Source organism: Ambystoma mexicanum, chromosome 8 (genome assembly GCF_040938575.1).
Source record: "Ambystoma mexicanum isolate Mex_15411 chromosome 8, UKY_AmexF1_1, whole genome shotgun sequence".
NCBI classification, from domain to species: Eukaryota; Metazoa; Chordata; class Amphibia; order Caudata; family Ambystomatidae; genus Ambystoma; species Ambystoma mexicanum.
Window position 1 is genome coordinate 383,220,218 of NC_090929.1, and position 22,752 is coordinate 383,242,969.

General features: G+C 47.6%; 1 protein-coding gene across 1 annotated transcript in view; it reads left to right on the plus strand.

The window, feature by feature from the left end:
- The window catches only part of ANAPC2 (anaphase promoting complex subunit 2), a 649,174-nt gene that overhangs the window by 124,198 nt on the left and 502,224 nt on the right, over window positions 1–22,752 (plus strand). The window contains exon 4 of the mRNA XM_069609853.1: window positions 17,911–18,085. Coding sequence (XP_069465954.1) covers window positions 17,911–18,085 — 175 coding nt within the window. The remainder of the gene's footprint in view (window positions 1–17,910; window positions 18,086–22,752) is intronic.

The window sequence follows — 22,752 nt, forward strand, 5'->3', positions numbered from 1 at the left end:
AGTTTAATAAACACCCATGAACTAAGATCACTTGTTTGTCTTTTCTGTTGCCACCATGAGTTCCTTACAGTATATAAATAGATGTGAGGGCAGGTGTAGGATTTTGACACAGACGGTGGTTTTCTTTGGACTTCCTGATGCAGGCGATCCTTAGTTTCCTTTAGGTAAAGAAATCCGACTTTAGCATAGGGCAAGATAGGCCTTTTTACAACGCTTTTTATATTGAATAAAAGTTTGTATCCAAAACTTCATTTCTGTTCTCTGTGTATTCATCATGACGCCTTCACAGCATACATGTGAGTGCAAGACTACTACACCCCATGCCCGCCCAGCAAACTAAGTATGTTTGCGCGCTGTGCTTTAGTGTAAAAAGGAAAGTGTACAAGTCGAGACACTGGGATAGTGGTCCTGAATCACTTGCATGGCAGCAGACGGATGCTTACACAACTAAGTTGTGTATGGAATACAAGATTGGTCACCCTTGCAGTAACCCCTGCATGTATTTATCTTAGAACTCAACTACTTTAGAAAGACATTTGACCTTAAACCTTTTTGGTCATGGAGCTGCATTGACTCGCAATGCACAGCTTGAAATATGGTTGGGGATTACCATGTTTTATATATCCTGTGATCATGCACCGGTAACATCAATCCTTATGTTTTTATTTTGAGATGAACGATCATAAAAGCACTACCGATAAATACATGACTGTCATGTTAAAACATAAATAAATACATAATGTAGATAATCTATAATCCGCTTAAACACAACGACCTAAAATCAAATGGGCACAGACCACCTAAATTCAGTGTGCTATGATTAATTTAATACATTTATATGAAACCAAATTAGCTAAATAAAATCACATTAACCTGCTACAAAGCTAATTCCTTTCGATCTTTGATACAATGCATCTTTGGTAGTGCCCTTTTGGAAAGCTTTCCAGCAACTACCCTGGTAAACCTGAGCTGTGTCCAGCATGCTGCAGCAAATTAAAGGACTCGCCGAAATCGGCCACATCACCCCATCCCTCCTCGAACCGATGCAAGCCTGTATCATCTTCAGAATCTACTACATCTTCGACAAGACTGTTTCCCTTAAGTTCCTAATCTGCCTCACTGAGAAACTCAGCATCTCTGGAGGCCTATAATCCAGCAGAAGGAAGGCCATGTGCAGACTTGAACTCTTCTGGTTCAGGAAGGAAAGTACCAGAAGACAGGCCTTCTCTGTCTATGCTCCAACACTCTGGAACCACCTCCATGTCAACATCAGACGCGAGTCCTTTGCTTCTACAGTTCCTGAAGGAGCTATAGACCCTCCTCTTCAATTAATGGATCCTCCCTAACCTAGGTCCACACACTCTTCACTCGCCACCCTACCTGAGACTGGATATGTGCCCCATTGTTTCCTCCGCGATTCCTTGTAGATCCCTTGCTACCAAACTGCCTGTCTCCTCCTCCCCGTAAGCTTCCCGCCCCCTTATTTCTCAGCTTCCCTCACCATTCTCCTCCGCCATTTGATTGTAATGAGATCATTGGCTTCCCGAAACAAGCTCTGCTCTTAATAAATATCCTAATGTCGAGCTTGGACAGCTCACTTGCAATTGATATGAAAGAGCTGGGTGACATTGCTGAAACGCAGCCATTCTTAATATACGTAAAATCGTCCTTTCATTTTTTAATGTATTTATTAAGTTATCTAAGGAACCTTTCACTAACATTCTTGAAAAACATCTTGCATATAAACAAACAAGCATTATTACAAAATACATTTCTCTAAACAAGAAAAAGAAAAGACGTGTAACAATTGCATCATCAGATATATAAAAAAAAAACACCATATGTTCATAAAAACGAATATAAACATTCTGTTCACTTATTAATTCATGTTAGTTCATACCCCCTTACTCCTATGTCCCGTCCCCTTTCTTCCATACTTATGGGACATCTCTCCGTCCTGTGGGACGGGACCGGAGCACTTTGTAAAAAGCATCCAAATGTTTCCCAAAATTTGTCCTTCCTCTCTTTCTTGCGCGGGGCCCGGCACGCGGCGGTAACCCAGCCCACCTTGGCTCCGCGCCGCGCATCGCCCATCAGTCCTTTTCTCTGCTTGATCGGGGGTGGACGCACTTGCATCCTCGGAAGATTTTCTTCCCTTTTTTCCTCTTTGGCTCTCGCTAGCGTTTGTTTATTAGTCTGTCTATGTCTTTCAAGTTAGACTTTCCAGATTGTTCATCGTGTCACGGTCGCTTCGTGAGGGCGGATTCCCATCCTCTTTGTTTAGAGTGTTTGGGTCCGGAACACCGTTGGGACTCCTGTTTTTACTGTGACTCCCTTTCGGTCCGGGCATGTCAACGTCGGTTGGAGCGGTGGGAGGAGGTGTTCCGAGGAACTCCTCCTTTGCATTTTCAGACGTTCATCGACGAGAAGAAAAAACGCCCGGTAAGTTCTTTACTTTTCAGAGCAACCCGGCCGGGGGATACCTTTCCGGGTTCCTCTCGGTCCGGGAGGGGCGTTGATCACTCTGTCACCGGGGTTCGCCCTGAGGTGCCCGTTGGGTCTAATAATTCTACCAGAGTTTTCTCCGAGGGTCTCCGTAAGGGGCCTGTGAACACCGGAGTGCGCTCCGAGGTCCCTCCTGTGGGGGCTGTTTGTAGACCCAGTTCTACTGAATCGTGGGGTACCGGAGCTCGCTCTGAGGCCTCTCTGCCGGCTTGCCTCAAAAACAAGACCGGGGTGCGCCCCGATTCCTTGGCTGGGCTTGTTGATACCGAACGGATGTTCGAGACCCGTGCAGATAAGGCTGTTAGCGGACATGGGTCCGAGATCCCTCGTTAAGAGGCTAAAGCTACCAACAGTTCTGAGAGGCCAGACAAGCCCTTGTCGGTGAAAGCGGCTGCTCACCTTGCCCGCTCTTGTGGTGACACCAGATCTGTTGAGGGGGCAAAGAAGCAAAGTTCTTCTTTTACCGGCAGTGCCGAGGTCCTTCCTTCGAAGGCTCAGTTGGCGGTTGGTATGTCTTATAAACATTCCAGGCCTCATAGTACCGGCTCTGCCGAGGTTCCTTATGTTAAGGCTAAGATTAAGACCCCTGATCCATCGACGGGGACCCCTGCCTCACTTCCTCATGTGCTGCAGTTCCCCTCAGATGAGGACAAAATGGCGCCCGTTCCCACCACGACCACGGCGGCCATTTTAGGTGCTACCCCTACAACTACGCCATCGGCCTCTGTTGTAGGGCTCGGTCCCTTGAGTGAACCTAAGGTCCCTTGTGCGCATACTTACCGGCCGGTTTATGATTGGAACGCCCGGATGCCTCTTCCGCACAATGTTTCGTTGCCCGCGGGGGCAGCACCTTTTGATTTATGTGGATACGTCGGTGGAGGGGCCGGTGTGGCACCCTTCCCCGTTACGTCCCTGGATTTGTCCACCTCATGAGAGACCTCCTCAGGTTCTGAAACAATCTCCTGAGGATGCCTTTTTCGGTAAATTTCAAGCGCTTATGCGCACCGACCCCATGAGGGAATATTTCAAAGGGCTTTTCAAGGAGATATGTCCAACTGCGCCTCCGGCTCCACCCGTTCCTCCGGTGGCTCCGCCGGCGCCTCCCTTGCCCGTGGTGCCTCCCCCGGCTCTTCCGCCTGTGCCTCCATTGTCCCCAGTGGACAAGGCAGTGCCTGACACGGCTCAGCAGGATCCTGACTTGTCAGATGATCCTCAAGGCGATCAGGACAACGAGGACCTAACCCCGCTCTACAGAGCCTTTCACGACCGGGTACTGGACATGAGTTTCTTAGATGTTCGGTGCCCGAGGCACCCACTCCGCAGGATGGCGTGCTTTCTGGGGCGTTCACCCTGTCTCCCTTGGAGCGTACCGGCCTGTTCCTGCAGAAGGACGTTCTGGCCGAGGTCCGAAGAGTCTGGGAAAAGCCACACTCGGGACTTTTTGTCAATAAGAAGATTGACGCGAGGTACAGGCTACATTCCTCGGAAGAGGTAGCCCTATCGTCTTGTCCGCCTCCCTCCTCCACAGTGGTGGCTGCGGCCACGTTGCAATCCAGACCTGCAGCATCCTCTTCCACGATGGCTACTCAGATCTTGGGAAAGGAGGACAAGCTCCTTGACTCCCTAGGGAGAACATTTTTTGCCAACTCGGCCTTGGAGCTCAGGCAGGCCAACGCTGAGTTGATATTAGCGGGAGCTAACATGCGGATGTGGAAAGGTCTGTCAGAGTTTGAGGAGCACATCCCGGTCGAGAAGCTGGAGGACTTCAAAGGAGGCCTTTCCGATGCTAGGGTCTTGGCCCAGGATCTCCTGGAGGCTGCGGCTAATCACGTAGACACCTCGGCTCGGGGCCTTATGCTGGGGCATAAGGCCCCGAGCGTGGCTGCATGCCACTACATTTTCTAAGGAAGTGCAAGACAAGGTGTTGGACCTTCCATTTGATGGTAAGGAGCTTTTTCATTCTTCTATTGATGTAGAGATCACCAAGACCAAGGATAGCACTCAGACGGCTAAATCAATGTCTATTCTGGTCAAAGCTCCTTTCAAATCCCAGAGACCGCCGTAGACAACAGCGCACGCGGTTTTTCTCTCGCTCCTTAGCCTCCTCATCAGGTTCAGGTGGCACTGCTACAGATAAGCCTACCAAATGAGGGTTTTCCGCGTTCGCACGAGACCCAGGTGGGAGGACGCATTGCATCTCATTGGGAGGCGTGGCAGACAGATGGGTCTTGTCAGTCGCTCGAACGGGATTCTGCTTACCTTTACCCCCTACCCCACCCCTCAAACCTCCTTTTCAGCTGTCGGGCTCGCCCTCCCTCAAGGCCGAAGTTCAGAAACTTCTGGACCTCAGAGCTGTGGAACCCGTTCCCCTTGAGAGGCGAGGGGAGGGCTTCTACTCCCAGCTGTTTACGGTGACCAAACCCAGCCAGGCTGGTGACCTTTCCCAGTTCAATCTTTTCCTACCCCAAGAGAAATTCAAGATGATCACGCCCAGCCAGATACGCTCCTTCTTACAGATGGGCGATTGGCTCAGCGTTGTGGACCTTCAGGATGCATATATGCATATCCTGATTTGAAATCCACACAGGAGATATCTCCGCTTCTCTTTGGGAGAGGAGCACTTCCAGTTTCGGGTGCTTCCTTTTGGCCTCAGCTCGGCGCTGCGTGTCTTCACGAAGATGATGTTGGTGATTGCAGCCTATCTTCGTCTACAGGGTATCCATGTGTATCCTTATTTGGATGACTGGCTCTTACGCAGCCCTTGTCCGCTGGCAGCAGCGGGCAACCTCCAGTCTCTCCTTCAGCTCCTGTTCCATCTTGGGCTGTCGGTGAACTGGTGGAAATCCTCCATGACGGTCTCAAAGGACCTGATTTTCCTGGGTTTCGTTGGAACACGATCGACTTCAGAGTGTATCTGACCGGGGACAGAATGGCATATCTGTTAGCCACGTGTCAGATGTTTGCGCAATCGGAGAGTATGTCGGCCTGGTGGTTCCAGAGACTTCTGGGCCTCATAGCCTCGTGTGTACTGGCTCTTCCTCTTGCTCGTCTCAAGATGAGACAGACCCAGATAGCTCTTTGGAGTTCCTGGCGTCAGGCTGTGGACCCGGATTCCAAGCGGATAATGATTCCAGATTCCATGAGAGGGGACCTGGATTGGTGGTCATCTCTCAGCAACCTGTTGAGGAGGCGCGGGGTTTCATGCCCCAGCCCTCACGGTGACGATCACGACGGACTCCTCCCTTCTGGGGTGGGATGCAATGTTAGATCTTCTTCAGATCTCGGACCTCTGGTCGCCTCAGGACAAGCTCCTGCACATAAATCACTTGGAGCTCCTGGCGATCTTCCTAGCGTTCAGGGCGTTCAGACTGCTCATTGTCAACAAGGTGGTCCGCATACGCACGGACAACATGGTGTCAATGTATTACATCAACAAGCAAGGGGGAACAAAGTCTCCCCTCCCCTCGTGGACCTGTCCATCCAGATATGGGAGTGGGCCGTGCTTCATGGTGTCTGGCTGCTTGCAGTGCACATCCCGGGCCAGCTGAATGTCACAGCGGATGCCCTCAGCCGGCAGACAGTGGTCAGCTACGAGTGGGAATTGAAGGCAGAGGTCCTCTCATGGATTTTCTCGCGTTGGAGCACACCGGAGGTGGACCTCTTCGCTACGGCGGTGAACAAGAAGCTTCCTCTGTATGCCTCCATAGGGGGGCTGGAGCCTCCTCTCTGGGGGATGCTCTCGAGATTCCATGGCACAACATGAGAGCTTATGACTTCCCGCCTCTGTCTCTAGTTCACCGTGCGATCTGGAAGTTGAAGAACTCTGTGAACTGTTCCCTTCTACTCGTAGCCCCGTGGTGGCCGGCCAGGTTTTGGTTCTCGGAACTTCAACACCTGTCGGTGTATCCGCCGATCGGGTGTTACTGGTAACCTGATCTTCTTCACCAGGGGGAACAGCAGATGTGGCACCCCTCCCCACAATCGCTCAGCTTGGCGGCATGGTGCTTGAGTTCAAGTCTTTAGAGCATCTGAATTTGTCTACGGATAACATGCGCATTATCCAGGCCAGGAAACCATCGACCAGATCTCAGTACAAGAGTAAATGGCTCCGATTCTGTCATTGGTGTTTGGAGAAGAAGTTGGATCCAAGGGTGGCCACGATTGACACGGTGCTGTCCTTCGTGTCCTTCCTAGCAGAGTCAGGGGTTCATGTTCTGTCATGCAGGACTTACCTTTCAGCGCTTTCCACTTATCTTTCTACAGACCAGTGCTCGTATTCTCTGAGTAACCTAGTGGTTAAGTGGCATTTTGCAGGTTTGACACGCCTCTACCCTCCGGTTCGTAGTCCGCACCCGCCGTGGGACCTAAATGTTGTCCTGACGGCGCTGTGCCATAAACCCTTTGAACCAATGGCTTCGGTGGACCTCCAAGTACCTGTCTTGGAATGTGTCCTTTTTGGTCGCAGTTACGTCGGCAAGGAGAGTGAGTGAGCTCCAGGCATTGTCGGTGGAGCATTCTTTCTTGGTCTTTCACAAGGACAACGTAGTCCTTCGGACAAACCCGGCCTTTCTACCGAAGGTGGTGACCGAATTCCATCTGAATCAATCGATCTTCCTACTGGTCTTTTTTCCGAACCCTGCCTCTGAGGCTGAGAGGGTTCTACACTGTCTTGATGTCCAAAGAGCCCTAAAGTTCTACCTGGACAGGACTTCTGAGTTTAGGAGTTCTTCTCAACTTTTTGTGACCTTCGGTAACCCCCAGGACAGGCAGGCATCTAAGGCAACTATTTCTAGGTGGATCGCCGCCTGCATCACAGAGTCCCTCACCGTCCAAGGGCTGAAACCTCCTAAGCGTATTCATGCACACCTGGTGCGGGGTAAGGCAGCTGCGGTTGCTTTTCAGAAATATGTCCCCTGGGAGTCCATTGCTAGAGCAGCTACTTGGGCCTCCCCATCTGCTTTCTGTAAGCGTTATTGTCTCGACATGAGCTCAAGAGCTGACGCTCAGTTTGGTCAGGCTGTACTGAAAAACCTATTTCAGTAAGAGGTATTTCCATCCACCCATAGTTCCTGTAAGGAGTGCTTGGGAATCTCCCATAAGTATGGAGGAAAGGGGACGGGACGTATAATTATTACCAGGTTACTCACCGTAGTGACCACCTTACTCCTAGTCCATAGTCCCCTTTCCTCCATACGCCCGCCCGCCGTCCCCTCTAATAAGGTTCCTCTGTTATTGCTAATGGGTCTTTGACCTGGCGATAGAAAAGGACAGATGGGCGATGCGCGGGGCGGAGCCAAGGTGGGCGGGGTACGGCCGCGTGCCGGGCCCCGCGCAAGAAAGAGAGGAAGGACACATTTTTGGAAAAATGTGGATGCTTTTTACAAAGTGTTCCGGTTCGTCCCACAGGACGGCGAGATGTGCCATAAGTATGGAGGAAAGGGGACTATGGACTAGGAGTAAGCTGGTCACTACGGTGAGTAACCTGGTAATTCTCAATTGAGAGAACCACTCATAAAAAACGAATAGCAGCTAAACTTCATTTGAAAGATTTGGCTGTAAAAATAAATTGCCAAATAAGACGTGTGTAGAAGCATAAAATCTTCTGTTAAGTGTGCAAAATAATGATTGTGTCGGGAAACGAGCATAGAGCATTCCAAAATCAAATGGGAAATACTTTCCACTAGATCTTCCTTGTTACAGAACCTACATTTTCTTAGTCTACGCTCTACGCCTCCCCTAGCTCCTAAAATGTCCTGTGTCGGGAAAAGGTTCATACGAAGATGCAGACATTGCGTATGCCAAAACTCCCTTGGACACTTATACAAGTATTGAGGCATTGTACCATAAGATCATACGTCCACCAACAGACCAGAAAAACTCTGATACACTTGTACCAGTTCTATCATGTTAATCCAATCTTTCCCACAATCTAAATGGCTCCTTAACAGGGTGTGATTAATAAGTCAATGGATACGTCATTGTTGCTCTGGTCTGTTAAACACTGTTTGTACCACCTCACAAAGGGGGGTGAACGTTTGTTAACATTGTGTGTTTTAGCAACCACAAAATCGATGAAACCTCTGCAGATAAGATTTTTCTTGGAACATTAACATTTTTACAGGTTGCTATTATTTCTGGTGATAACCCCAGCTCGTATCTTATGGCAGGGGTAGGGACACTTTGAGGGAGCTTCAGAATTCTCCTCCAAAAAAACTCTAATTTTACCCAATGTTCAGTTAGGCTAAACAAGTTAGTCTCTGCCCCGTAGGTCATTACTGGAACTACCTTCTTACAGTAAAACACCCTAACTGGAAGCAGTGAAAAGTACCCACATTTCTTATGTATGGACCCTGCATGAGCCAATAATGACATCCTTTGCTTCTTAAAGGCAAAGAGTTCATTCATGTTGTCTTTTTTAAACAAGGAAAAACCCAAATACATTAAAGTTACTACCTGGCCGAGGACATTCCTACCCAACACCCAACTAAAGTGCTACTTCAATTTACCCTTCTTCTGTCGAAAGATGAGTATTTTTGTTTTTGCTACGTTAATAAATAGGTTATTCAACTTGGTTTAACTCTCTGGGTCAGACAATTGCTGCTGCAACCCAGTCTGGGAGTGGTCCATGAGGAACATATCTTTTGCATAAAGTCAGTACTTCAGCTGTGTGCGGTCAACCTTGGGTGGAAAACATTGAGTAGCAGAAAAGGCATCCCCGCTATCTGAAATAAATAGGCTGAAAAGCAAGGGGGCTAACAAACATCCTTGTTTGAAACCACTTTGAGATATAACCAGGGCCAATGAACGCCCCTTTCTGTCCAACTTAACTCGTAGTTTGGTGGTACAATGCAGACCTACAAGGATGGCTAACAGCGTAGGAGGACAACCCTATTAGTCTAACCTGGCCCACAGTTATTTTCTTGCGACAGTATCAAACGCCATCGTGAGCGCTATAAAAGCAACATAGAGGGGTTTCGCACTGAGACAGGCATGGTATCATGAGAGACACAGACTCAAAAGGTAACAGTTTGAAAACCTTTATTTGTGGGGTTAGTGTAATTCCTGCCTGGCCCCAACTCTAAGGGGATTGTTCCCTCAAATGATGCTTCTAAGGGCGATCGATGTCCGTAAATCCAAAACCAAAGTTAGTGTCCAAGCTATGCTTGCCCTCACTCTTAATATTTAAAAAAAGTTAGCAGGCGCTCCTCTCCAGAAAGAACATGGCATGATAACCAGTTCTGAGATGAGAGTTTACAGCACAAGCTTTTTGCTCACTGTACCTTTCACAGATGAGAAATATCCATTTGCATATCAGTCTTTGTCTCGCCCACATGAGCAGTCCAGCACCGAAATGCTATGGCAATTCCTCTCTGCACAAGAGTACCAAAAGCAACCCCATACACGTGTTTCAGCCTCACTATTCTTAGAGAGGCACAGATCCACCCTACTGATGAGGTCCAACCAGACTGAAACACGTGTCTGGGGTTTCTGTTGGTACTCTTGTTCAGAGGAGAATTGCCTAGCATTTCGGTGCTGGACTGGCCCAGGGCAGGACAAAGACTAATATGTTTGGGATATTTCTTCTCTGTGAAAGATAGTGAGCTAAAGACTCTGGGTAAGTCTCTTGTAACCAGGACTAATGTCTGGCAGAGGGACTCCCAGGACCCCACTTGTTAATTTGCCTCTCTCTTAAACCAAATATTATAGGGGATCTTCTTAAATGAAAAATTGTGGTTAAACAGGAAATGCAAACCACAGCTGGTTTCAGGTAGACTTCCCAATAGGTGTAGTTCTGCCAGTTCAAAATAGGTCGATTCAAAAGGGCTGCACTTGGAACCTTCTGCATAGGGTTCTTGCCGTAAATCAATAGAGTTCACAATGTCTCTGGGTCTCTTGGTGTTCCCTTCACTAAGATCGGACCCCTCTGGCTTCAAAACAAAAAAAGTCACAGTTCTTTCCACGCCTCTCGGGGTTCAAAAGATTCACAGTTTCTTACTTTACAACTCAACTGAGGATTCACAATTCTATTCAGGCCTCCCACGGTTCCCTTCCCCTGGTCTAGGACTCAACTGTAAAGTTCACAATGTCCTTGTGGGATGTACATGATTATTTTGTAATCGAAAATTACGAATTCAAAATGCACTTTACAAAATAATCAGTCACAAAATGATCACGCACAGCATACCCCCTGCCAGCCACCCCGCCTACCATCCATACTTACCTCTGCCGCCGACTTACCTGCTGCTCCTCTCCACAGCTCTATCCCTGCGACGTGCGTTCTGCCTCCCCATTGAGATGTGGAACGTACGCTGCAGGGTGCTTTTTGTTTTTTCCTTGAAAAAAAAAAATGTTGTCCCCACATTCCTTTTTTTAGGGAAGTGGGGGACACCCCCGCTAGCCCCTGCTCCTCTTACTCGACATTTTAGTTGTCAGGGTTTTTTCCGATTTGTTTAGATGGATACTGTCCTTGTGGGCCTCTGAGGGTTCCCTTCCCCAAGCGTAGGCCCCTCTTTACTAAGTTAAACAAAAAAATGTTCCTCTTGTCAGGATGCACCATTTTAACAGTTTTTTTCCATGGGGTTGTGTCAGACTTTCGAACCGGGCTTTGGCTCTTACCCCTGCGCGACAACTGACTTCTGACCCCTCTCTTTGTACTTTGTATCTTTCTTTTGGCTCCTTTCCCTCCTGTGCCCTTTCATCTCTGGTTTTTCTTCTTTCACCTTTCTTTCATTTTGCTGTGCACATGTGCTCTCCTTTCTCACTTTACTGTGCCTCTTGCACACTCCTCTTGTCTTTATCGTGCCCCTGGCACACTTTGGTACTCTGTTCCTTTGGTTGTGCACCCTTGCACCCTACTTTTTCTTTGTCGTGCCTCTTGCACTTTACTTTTTCAGCCTTTGGGTCGCTCGTACCCTCTTTCCTGCTTTCTCTCACTTTCTCACTTTGTCTGTTGGGTCGGTCTCGCCCTTTTCCCATATATTCTTTACAGTTCACGTTCCTCTTATTTCTCTCTTTACTTCCGCGCTGCAAGCACATCTTTCTTAATGCTTTTCTTGCTCTTGCTTTCTGCTTTCTTTACCATTGTGCTGCTTACAAATCTTGTCTGCTTCCACTTCCGTTCCAGCCACCCGCACGCTCCCGAGTTTCTATCTTCACTTTTACTAAACTCACTGGGAAGCACAGCGCTGGCGAGCGGTCTCCTCGGGATAAACTGGGTCGAGGTCAGGGTCTCACCACCTGCCCCTCAGATACCCTTGGGGCTGGCACATGTCCCAAGGGAGCTAGCATTTCTCTGGACTCAGCCAGCATGTCGCAGTCTGCCTCACTCTGGCTCTAAGGAGACACGGCTCCCTAGCCACGCTGCAGCCCCTCAGACACATCCGGCCATCGTCTCGGTACGCCGCTCTCCTCTGGACTCTCCAGGCTTCTCCCTCTGCAGCTGCTTGCTCCCTGCTCCTTGGCTCTCCTGGTCCTGGCAGCAACTCCAGTGCGCTCATAGTCTTGGGCAGAAACACACCTTTTATATTGGTGTAAAGAATAAAGTGCCTGACCTTGCCTGACTTTATTAGTGGGACAATTCAAAGGGTCGGATTCTTCCCCCAGGTAATTCATCACCACATCACTGCTCCAAGGGACTGAGCCAGGATTCATCTGTTGTTTCCTGGCCACGAGAGGTCTTTTAACCCGGGATTTGGGGCTGATTCTTCACAGCATGCACTATGGCCTCTTTCTTCAGAAGCCCAAAGATAGAACCATTTACCTCTGTGCCAACTCCTCTACAAAAACCAGTCTGAAGCACGTCTAACCTCTTAGTGTTTTTTTCCCAACTGCTTAGCTTGCGTAACACCAACCCAGCAAATGTCCTAGATGGAATGGCCAAAATAGAAATAGTTCTATAGTTGCCGGTTGACAAACGGAGGCCCTTCTTGTAAATTGGCACCACTATAAAGGTTAACCAAGAGGCCAGGAACACTTTTACCACAAAATACTTATTTGAAGATCTTAAATGTGTGCCCAAATCTGTGGATTACTCTTTAAAATGGTAGCCAGACCATTTGGCTCAGGTGCCCTTGAGTTTTTGCTTTTCACGATCAGGTTGTGGAGATTGCCCATTTTCCAATCAAACACCTAGGGGTTTGCCCCACATTAACCAACACCAGTGGGGGGGGGGGGGTGTCATCATTGTCAGCCATATATATATTGACTGAAAATGAGCTCTCCAACACTCCTCTGGTATTGGGTTAGTCTTAAGACAGGACTGTAACTTGTCATTGGATTTAGCAAAGTTCCAAAAGTAGAGTTTTTACCTGACAAGGTCCTCAGCATCTCACGGCGTCCTCCAGGAGTAGGTGGTGTTTATATTGACGTAACCAATTTTTATGAGAGGTCTTCGCTCAACGTTTTTGTAATACGTTATCTGGGGGCAATAATTTAAGCATTTTACGCAATACTCTTTTCTTAAGAATAATATCCCAGTCATATTTATGCTGATGGATGACTCTTGGACTCTTTTCCTTAGGCATTCTCTTATAGATTTCGTCCCAAACCAACTGATACCCACTACAATTAAACTTTTCATTAAGTATTGGCACGTAAGAAACAGATAACAAAATTGTGTTCAATAAACCAGCAATATAAATATTCCAACGCACCCCATTTGCTTTGGAATTAACTTCCAATGAGATACAGTACATGTCCATAGACACACTACTAGATTTCATACAACATGTTATCCTTAAAGGAAAATTAAAATGATCACTGACATGTGTTACTTCAATTTGCATGTCTTGAACTTCCTGATAGAGGTCCTCCAAAACTAAACAGTAGCCTAAAAGGTACATTTGTGACCACCTTTCCCATGTGTCATGTGGGGACCCAGTTCCAGTTCTGACCCCCATCATCTGTCACTGTGTCCTCTCCGACAGCTGTTATTTGTCTTTGCCTATGATCACTACGAAAACACTGTGTCACAAGATTAGTATTCAGCGGGGCCAGTTGATGCTGGTGCACAGAAGGGGGCCCCCTATCTATATTCACACTACCTGTTTCTTTTTTAATCAATTTGTACAGGTCGAATCACCAAGTTCTAATAAAATCCGCCACCGCTAGTACCTGACCTTCCACCATACTGGATTTAAAGTCTAATATGACTTTATCCAAGTTGTACTCATTCCAAAATTTCCTGGATTCAATAGCCCTTGTGTTCAAGTTTGCTAGGGGTGGCGCCCTTCGAAGAATTCGTAGAACCATGGATCTATTGAGAACGACTTGATCACGATCCAGTGGTCATTTTTGTAACACTAGTTTGAAATTCTCATTCAATTCGACCCCCCACAAAAGGTACACCCAACTGTAGATTCCCCTGGCTGGCAGTTAGCCGATCTCCTGTCCTCTAAGGTCATAAATGGGGTTGCCAAAGGGTTCAGCTCACCAACCTCCTGCAGAACATTATTTTTAACCTGCATGGCCCCGAACCTAGAAATCCCAGAATGTCCCTCTGTCATTTACCCCTACATCACCCATAAACCTCACTTGTGGAGCCAATGGAGGTACACCATCGGCAACATCCATAACCTCAATTACATCATGTCCTTCATGGGCCCCCTGCCTCCTTTCCACAACCCAGGTTAAAGAAGTATCCTTTCCATGGCCCCTTCCTGCTTCACAGAGATGATGTATTTTTTCAGTCACCTCGCCTCCCACTGCCCCATACTCCCTGGCCCCCACTGCTTATGTGATTTAACACCTTGGCATTCCTGGACACTCTTCTTATGGGGGGGGTTTAGTGGCAGGAGGGGTGGACAGGTTACGCAGGAACTTCCTGTAACTTCTCATTGCATTTTACTTTAATCAAATTGACTATGGTTTTGTAGCATTTCTGCTGAAACAGGAAAATGAACTGGTTGAGCAGAGGTTGGCAGGCATATCCGTTGGTGATGACCTTATTTCCGGATTGAGGTTCACTGAAACAAGCACCTCCTCCAGTTCCATACCTCCCAATTCATCATAATGTGCCTTCCCCAGACACCCTCACACATTTGGTAGGCGAGAAGGGCAATTGAGCAAAACACCCACCTTAGGTGGCAGGGAGTAAATGATGGAACTTAATGTCTGAACGGCTTCGGGCCTAAATATACCTGTGTAGTCCTAAAAATTCAGTATAGACTTACAAACCCCTTCCAGCCCTACCCCAAATCAGGTTGTAAACACTCAAAACCCTCTTCATTGTCCACAACGCTTTCTGGGGCCTGGGTCCGAAATACCTTCAACTATCTGTCCGTGAATAGCTCCCTTCTCGAGCCCTTCGCTCCTCTACTTCAAATTCCCTCAGGGTTGGTCGTTTTTCAAAGAAACGAGCCGGGGACAGATCTCAGTCTTCGGCTGGGGCCTCCCTTTGGAACAGCCTCACATCCACCCTGAAACTTGAGGAGAACCATCTCCGGTTCCAGAAGCACCTCAAGACATGGGGACGGTAGGCACCCCCTTCTGAACATTCGTATATTAACGACGCCCCTTTGAAGTAGCACGTACTGAGGGCACCTCTTCCTTTCCCTTACATACACTTGTATTCATATGCTCAGGAAGAGTTAACAATTCAATGTCTGTCATCTCTCTCAGCATATTTTTGCTTGCAGAGAGCAAGTCATTAAAGGAGTCATCCAAAACGTTGTTCCCCGCAATCTCTATGGTAGCAGTCAATGTGAAGTCTTGACACAGATGTGAAGCTTCTAGAATAGCCGACATGCCATTAACGACTGGCTTCAATGTCAAGGTGGAACAGGAGTAGAGGTCCACGGCTCTTTTGATGGGCCCTTAAAGCATCCCTTTCGAGAAATAGTGTTATGATGTGATATATTTTATTTATATCGTGCTCATACACAGGTGTTTCAGAGAGCGACCAAGCAAAGGGAGGGGAACAGGGAAGAACAAAAATATGATCTTACTAGGCCCAGTGACATTAAGAACGTGCAAGTGCATGGAAAAGGAGGGAAAGTGCGTGGAAGAGGAGAAGTGGAAAGTGCGGAACAGAATGAGAGAACAGAATAGATAAATATGTGGAATAAATAAATAAATGAAGTGGAAAAATGGTAGTGCAGCCAGACAAGTGGCAAGTGCGTGATTAGTAAGATAGGGTATATCTGATAAGTGCAGAAGAAGAGTGCGGGACTCTATGGGTACAGATACAGATCCCAGTGCCAGGGGTGGACCGGAGGCAGTGCAGGGGGGGGAGGCAGGGTGAGCAGGTACCTGGGCCCGAAGGACAGAGAGTGGCCAGGTGCATGGTGCAGAGAGAGAGAAACAGATCAGCAGGGGAGAGGCAGGGTAAAGGCAGAAGCAAAGAGGAAGGTCTTGAGGTGCTTCTGGAACCGAAGATGGTTCTCCTCAAGTTTCAGGGTGGACGGGAGGCTGTTCCAAAGGGAGGCCCCAGCCGAAGACCGAGATCTGTCCCCGGCTCGTTTCTTTGAAAAACGACCCACCCTGAGGGAATTTGAAGTAGAGGAGCGAAGGGCTCGAGAAGGGAGGTAATTAACGGAGAGATAGTTGAAGGTATTTCGCACCTAGGCAGAGGGTTTTCAATTGAATCCTTGCATCCACTGGGAGCCAATGAAGGGATTTCAGAGCTGGAGAGATACAATGCCAGGACTTGAGGCTGAGTCTTGCAGTCCTGTTCTGGAGTAGTTGTAAAGGGCAAAGGGTGGAGACAGGTAGATTTAGAAAGAGGCTGTTACAATAGCCCAACCTGGAGAGAACCAGAGCTTGGGAGACGGTGAGCTTCTGGGGGAAGGAGAGGAAATTCAGAGTACCTCCAAGGAGGTGACGACAGAGATGTGTGCAGAGAAGGAAAGCGTGGCATCCAAGATGATCCCAAGGTTCTTAGCCTCGCAGGTAGGGGTAGGAGGAGGACCAAGGGAGGCCGGCCAGAGAGTGAGGGGAGAGGAAGAGCAACGTGTCCCAATGATGTGGATCTCAGTTTTGTTGGCATTTAGACATATTGGCAACAATTGTTGGCATTTGTGCATATTGGCTAAAAACAATGCTTTTGATGCCTGAAGGGATACATTGTTACCCTTAAAAGAATGATTTTGGGCCATTATGGTCATTAGGCGTTTTTCTGAACAAACCAGAGTCTTCTTTGAAATTGAATTATTGGAATCATGATTCGGGGCAGGGATGTGTTCCCTGGGTCCTGGCACCTCCCCATCTCCATTATCGCAATCCAAGCAGGACCAAAACGTTCAAGCATGCCTGCTTCCTCTTCCCCCCCGAAAAATGCTCACAAGATTTCAAAAAAGGTCAAGTCCACTGCTGCTTTGCTCCTCAGGCCGGAAGCCATCTCTCAGAACGATAAACTTCAGTTAAACCGAACTGTGCAGGCGCCGCCAATCAGAGATGCAAAGTATAAATCACCAATTGAGGCCCTGCCGAGCCAATTTCCATCTGATGTGCAAAGGTTTTCATTCACCAAGCAACAGTCAAAAACTGTGTGTTTCCCCAGTCCTTAGCGATCTGCTGATTCACCCAACCATACAGTGCCGCCTCCCTGATCGGAGGGATATACATGTCCACTTTCTGAAATAACTCCGCGTTCCGGGGCTACGCCTTCACAAAAATAGTGATTTTCAGATAATTGACTGCTGGTGGCAGGACTTCTACAGATAGAAATCCAGTATCAGTTGTACTGCAGGCGGCGGCTGGCAGTTCTCATAGGTCACTTCCTTTTTACTTTTCTCCCCTGTATCCTGATATCTTCTGTTCCTCTTTCAGCGCAGGTGCTTTTACAGACTTTTCCTTCTTATAACGCCTCCAAAATACGTCACCCCTTCCTAACACCTGTTGGTCTCTTGGTCCTCCAACTTCACTAACCTCAAATCGTCCTGTTTCTAAGAACACCATACTAAGGAGAAAATAAAATAAACTGCATTCAAGTCTCAATTTTATAAGGACAGAAGAAGGATTGATGGACAAAAGGCACTTAAATCAGACTTGGTCTTCCACCCGTAGGTTTTTCCTTTCACATTCAATCAATTAAAACAAGCTCTCGTTACCACATCCCCCAATGTCATGTATGGAACCCGTTCTAAGTAGCGTTGGATACAATTGTCAATAGTAATTAATTCTGGAAAAAGATCAGGTTGTCATTAAGTCTTAATTACATCATCAATTTGTTTTATGCCAAAACACAATTCTAACTTGTGATTATTATTTTACAGTATTCAGCAAGTAAGCCTAGCAAATTAAATTTTTGGGGAAACAGCTCTTTTAGGGTCGACCAAAAAGCATCAAGAAGGTTGTTTACTGGACCTCTAGGGGCTTGTAAATTGCAATGTTGATTATATTTTATTTAATGAAGGATGAATACTTCATCACTTTGGTTGCTATATTGAATTATGTTTCTCTTCTCAGTGGATTGAAAAGGTGATCGGTTGGCTTAGCAAAGTGTTCTTGCAGGACAAGACTGCAGTTCCCTCAACTCCGGAATCGAGCAGCACACTGAGGCGTTGGCGATGCCACGTGCAGAGGTTTTTTTATCGCATCTACGCCAGCATGCGCATTGAAGAGCTGTTCAGCATCGTCCGAGGTAAGCAATAGCTGTTTGCCCGTCAAATGTTTCTAGATGAAGTAAGATGTTCTGCCAGGAGAGCAGTCAGACTCTTGTTAGTCTTCTAATCTCTCAAGATCTTTTTCCGAATTGTGTTAATAATATAAATAATAATCATGAAAAGTATTTAGTTGTATGCTGTCAGCAAATCATTTGAAGGCATGTCATGCTATTAATAATCAAGGCAGTACTTTAATGATGTCACATTTGTACTGCATGTCCAAAATATTGAGTAAATCAAATGGCTGAAGATTTAAATTGAATAGTTCGAGGTCCTCCGACGTATTCAATATCTTGACAGTAATCACCACAGCTGTGCTGCTTCGGAAAATCTTTGGCGTCTGCGTCCTGTTTCGATGACGTCGATACGCTGCCCTCGAGGACCACCTCCGACGGCCGACGTCACGGGATGTTTTTTTTTTTAAACATATTTTATTGTCATTTGTATTAAATGCATACAAATACAAGACAATTAACTAATACAATAAACATAAACAACAACAGTCTTCAAGGGAACAGTTCCTATTACTTGGGTGGGCATGGGTGCAGATGGGGGTTCCGACCTCTCGGGAAGTGGGGGGGGATCTCGGTCAAGGAGATCACCATGTCCGGGCGAGTGTGAGGGATCTTATATGGTAGCGTAATGGGGTTTATCAGGGGGGGTTTATGGTCTGCACTGAAGTGTATATCTCTCAGGAGGGCCTTCCAAGAGTCCAGGGTGCCACTCGCAAAGTCTCCGTCAGAGGCGATTCCATCTTGCCAGGCTCTGGTTTCGGCTGCAGTCCATCTCTCTAGTTCTTTTAACCAGCGTTCATGTCTAGGGCCCCCTGGTGACTTCCATGCCATGGCTATAGTTTTTTTGCAAGGATACATGAAATGTCCATCAACTTAACGACATGTTTGTATTTGCTTGGTCTGGGGTAGGCCCCTAATGGGCATTCCCCAGGTGTCCATTCGTACCTGCTTACCACAGGTTTGTTTGACTTTGGACCACAGCGCCATTGTCCTGATGCAAGTCCAGAACATGTGGATCAGATCAGCTTTGTCGTTTCCGCACCACGGGCAAGCCGGGGAGGCCTGTTTGTTGAAGGAGGCCACCCTCTGTGGGGTCATATACGTCCGATACAGGACGTTTAGTTGTATCTGACCGAATCTGGAGTTTCTCGACACCTTCTTAGGGTATAGTAGCGTTCTTTCCCATTCCTTGTCTGTAAGCGTAGTTTCAAGATCTGTTTCCCATTTCGCCTTCAGTGTCGCACTTTTGGGGTTGGGTTTATTGATGAGTCTCCTATAGAGTCGAGAGACCGGTTTCCAGCCATCCCTGAGGTTGTGCATCTCTTGTAACAGTGGGTCTGTGGTGGGTTCCTCCGGCCAGCTGCACCAGAACTTCTTGGTGGTTTGTTTGAGCCGGTGATACCAGAGGAACTGGCCGCTTGATGGCCCCTCATTAGCCCGCAGCGATTCAAAATCCCTGAATTCACCCTCCTCAAACATGTCTCCCCATGTGTGGATTCCGGAGTCCTCCCACCTCCTGGATGTGGAGAGATCCGATTCTGTTTTGCACACGTCAACCAGAATGGGGTTGTCTGAAGAGTAAGGGTGTTTCACCTGTCTGATGTAGCAGGTTCTGGTCCAGATCTGCCTGCCAAGTTCGACGATCAGGGGGGCATCTGGGGATTGTCGTAGAGGGGTTCCAAAGAGTTTCCCTAGGGAATATTCTGGAGGCAGATAGTTTCAATAGTCCCAGCTGGGCTGATGGTTCGTCAGAAAGCCACTTCGTCACGTGGCTAAGCTGTGCCGCAAGATAATACAACTGGAGGTCTGGGAGTTGTATTCCCCCCTCCTTATATGGGAGGGATAGGGTAGCCAAAGTCAATTTATGCCTGGTAGGTCCCCATAGGAAGTCCCTGATAAGTGCCTCTAATTTCTTAAAGAAGGGTGGTCTGACGTAGTGGCATATGTTGACGAAGAAGTACAGAAATCGGGGGAGGACCATCATCTTGACGATTGCTGCTCTGCTCACTATCGCAAGTGGGAGTCTAGACCAAACCTTCAAGGATCTGCGAAGGCTGGTTATTGCTACCTCCGTGTTGTGCTCGTGTGTGAGCATCGGGGTGTGACTCGCATTAATTCCCAGGTACCGGAACGTGTCGAGTTGCCACTTTATCCCAATGTCCGGGAGGTCAGTTTCTTCTAAGCCTCTCAGGCTGTCCAAGGGAAAGGCAGAGGATTTCAGTCTACTGAATTTGATCCCGGAGTACATCGCATAATTGTCTAGTACATCCAATGTGATTGGTGCGTTGACCTGGGGATCTTTCAAGTATAAAAGGACATCGTCTGCGTACAGGGATATTACGTTATGTTCGTTGCCCACTTTGATGCCAGCGTCAAATAATTGATTCCTAAAGTATATGGAAATCGGCTCAAGGCCCAATATGTATAGCATGGGCGACAGTGGGCACCCTTGTCTGATGCCCCTTTTGTATTTTCCAGGATTCAGACACCGTTCTTCCGGTTTTTACTCTTGCCATAGGACAATTATAGAGTACTGTGATCCATCTGACAAAGCCCTCGCCAAACCCGAACCCCCTCAGCACCTCGATGAGCCACTCCCAGAAGATGGAATCAAAGGCCTTGATAGCATCGAGTGATAGTACTGCCAGGTCTTCCTCGTTCTCACAGGTTTCGGCCATAATGTGTTGAAGCCTTCTCAGGTTGGCCGTGGTGTTGCGTCCTGGGACAAAGCCATTCTGGTCTTCGTGGATTAGGGACCCTACCACCCTAGCGAGTCTGCTGGCCAGTATAGTGGTGAGGATCTTACTATCATAATTTAACATGGCCAGAGGTCGATAAGAGTCACAGTCAGTGGGTGGTTTGTTTGGTTTGAGCATGGGAATAATTATTGTCTCTTTCATAGTGTTAGGCAAGACCCTGTTTCGTAGGGGTGAGGATGGATTTGTATGTTTTGTAAAATTCAGGCGGGAGGCCGTCACTTCCGGGAGCCTTACAGGTGGCTAGCGATCAGATTGCACTAGTCACGTCTTCTGCTGTGATTTCCATCTCGAGTGCCTCTGTCTGTTCGCTAGATATTTCGGGGAGGCCTATCTCATCTAGTGTTTCTTTGATTTCGTTTGTCTATTTGTGTTTCGTGGGAGTACAATCTGGAGTAGAATTTGGCAAACGCTTCATTAATTCCCAGTTGTGTTTTATGACTTGTCTCATTCTCGTCTAGTATCTCCGTTGGGAGGTGCCTGGGACTTTCACGCTTACATAGCCAGGCCAGCAGTCTGCCGGGTTTGTCGGATTCCTTATGAGACCTGGTAGTGTATGTCGCAAAGTCAAACTTCTCCAATCTGTCCCAGGAAGATTGGCACTTTTCGCGGGCTTCCTTCAACTTCGTTTCAACTTCCGGAGTAATATTTGAGGTGGATTCTAGACGGGAGATCTCTTTTTCATGTGCTTTGAGATCAGACCTCAATTGCCTGCAGCTTTTGATATTATTTCTCCTCTGGTCACCACCTTCATAGCTTCCCACAGTGTGCTCCAGGTAGATACGGAGCCTTTATTAATGTCAATGTATTCTTCTAGTTTTTCAGCGAGGTCTTCCCTGAACTCCGGGTCGGCGAGGGCTGCAGTGGGCATTCTCCACATGGGGATTGGTGGTCTAGGCCCTGTTAATTGCCATTGCATAATCAGTGGGGAGTGATCTGAGATTGATCTTCCTAAATATGCCGTGGTTTCTGCCAATGATATTTGTTCCCTGTTGATGAACAGATAGTCGATTCTCGTGTGGATCTTATGCGGGGCTGAATAATAGGAATAGATCTTTTCAACAGGATGTTGTTTCCTCCAAACATCCATCAAGTCGAGTTGTTGCAGTGTTTCTGTCAGAGCACATGTTGCAGGGTTGCTTGGATGGGGGGGGGGGGTGCAGACCTGTCCATAGAGCCATTCATGACGCAGTTGAAGTCCCCCCCATATAAAGGTCCTATTTCGGTGGTGTGCTATCTTTGAGCATATTGCCTTGAGGTGAGATGGTATCCCGTGTTGCGGGAAGTACGAATTAACTAGGCAGATTGGAGTCTGTTCGATGGTGCCCCACATTATCACAAACCTTCCTTCTTTATCGGACTCGAATCCTTGCAATTGGAAGGGCACATTCGGGTTCACGCATGTGAACACCCCCCTTGAGTATTTGGAGTAGGGGGAACCTCTCCCGGTCCCAGCCCATCGCTCTATTATTTTGGACATGGTGTCTTCCATAAGATGTGCCTCTTGTAACATTGCAATTGAGACCTTTTTCCTGCGGAGATAGGATTGTATTCGATTTTGTCTCAGGTATGAGCCCATCCCTCTCACATTCCACGTCATGACCTTGAGTTGTGACGCCATCGGGTCAATGTTTTGAGGCTGGCTGGCAGCTCATCCTCTGGAGCCTGTAATGATTTCAATCCTAGGTTATTAGGCCGTTGACGGGAGTAATCGGGTTCTTCTCCCCTCAAGTTGTGGCATGCACCCATCCTGTGTTTCTTCGGCGATAGTGGTATGAAGACTGTATAACTAACAAAACTGTTAACAAAACTCAAACTGGTGCGCCCAGCGACTACATCTTCGTTGTGGTGCTCAGGCGCTCTCGAGCCGTCCAG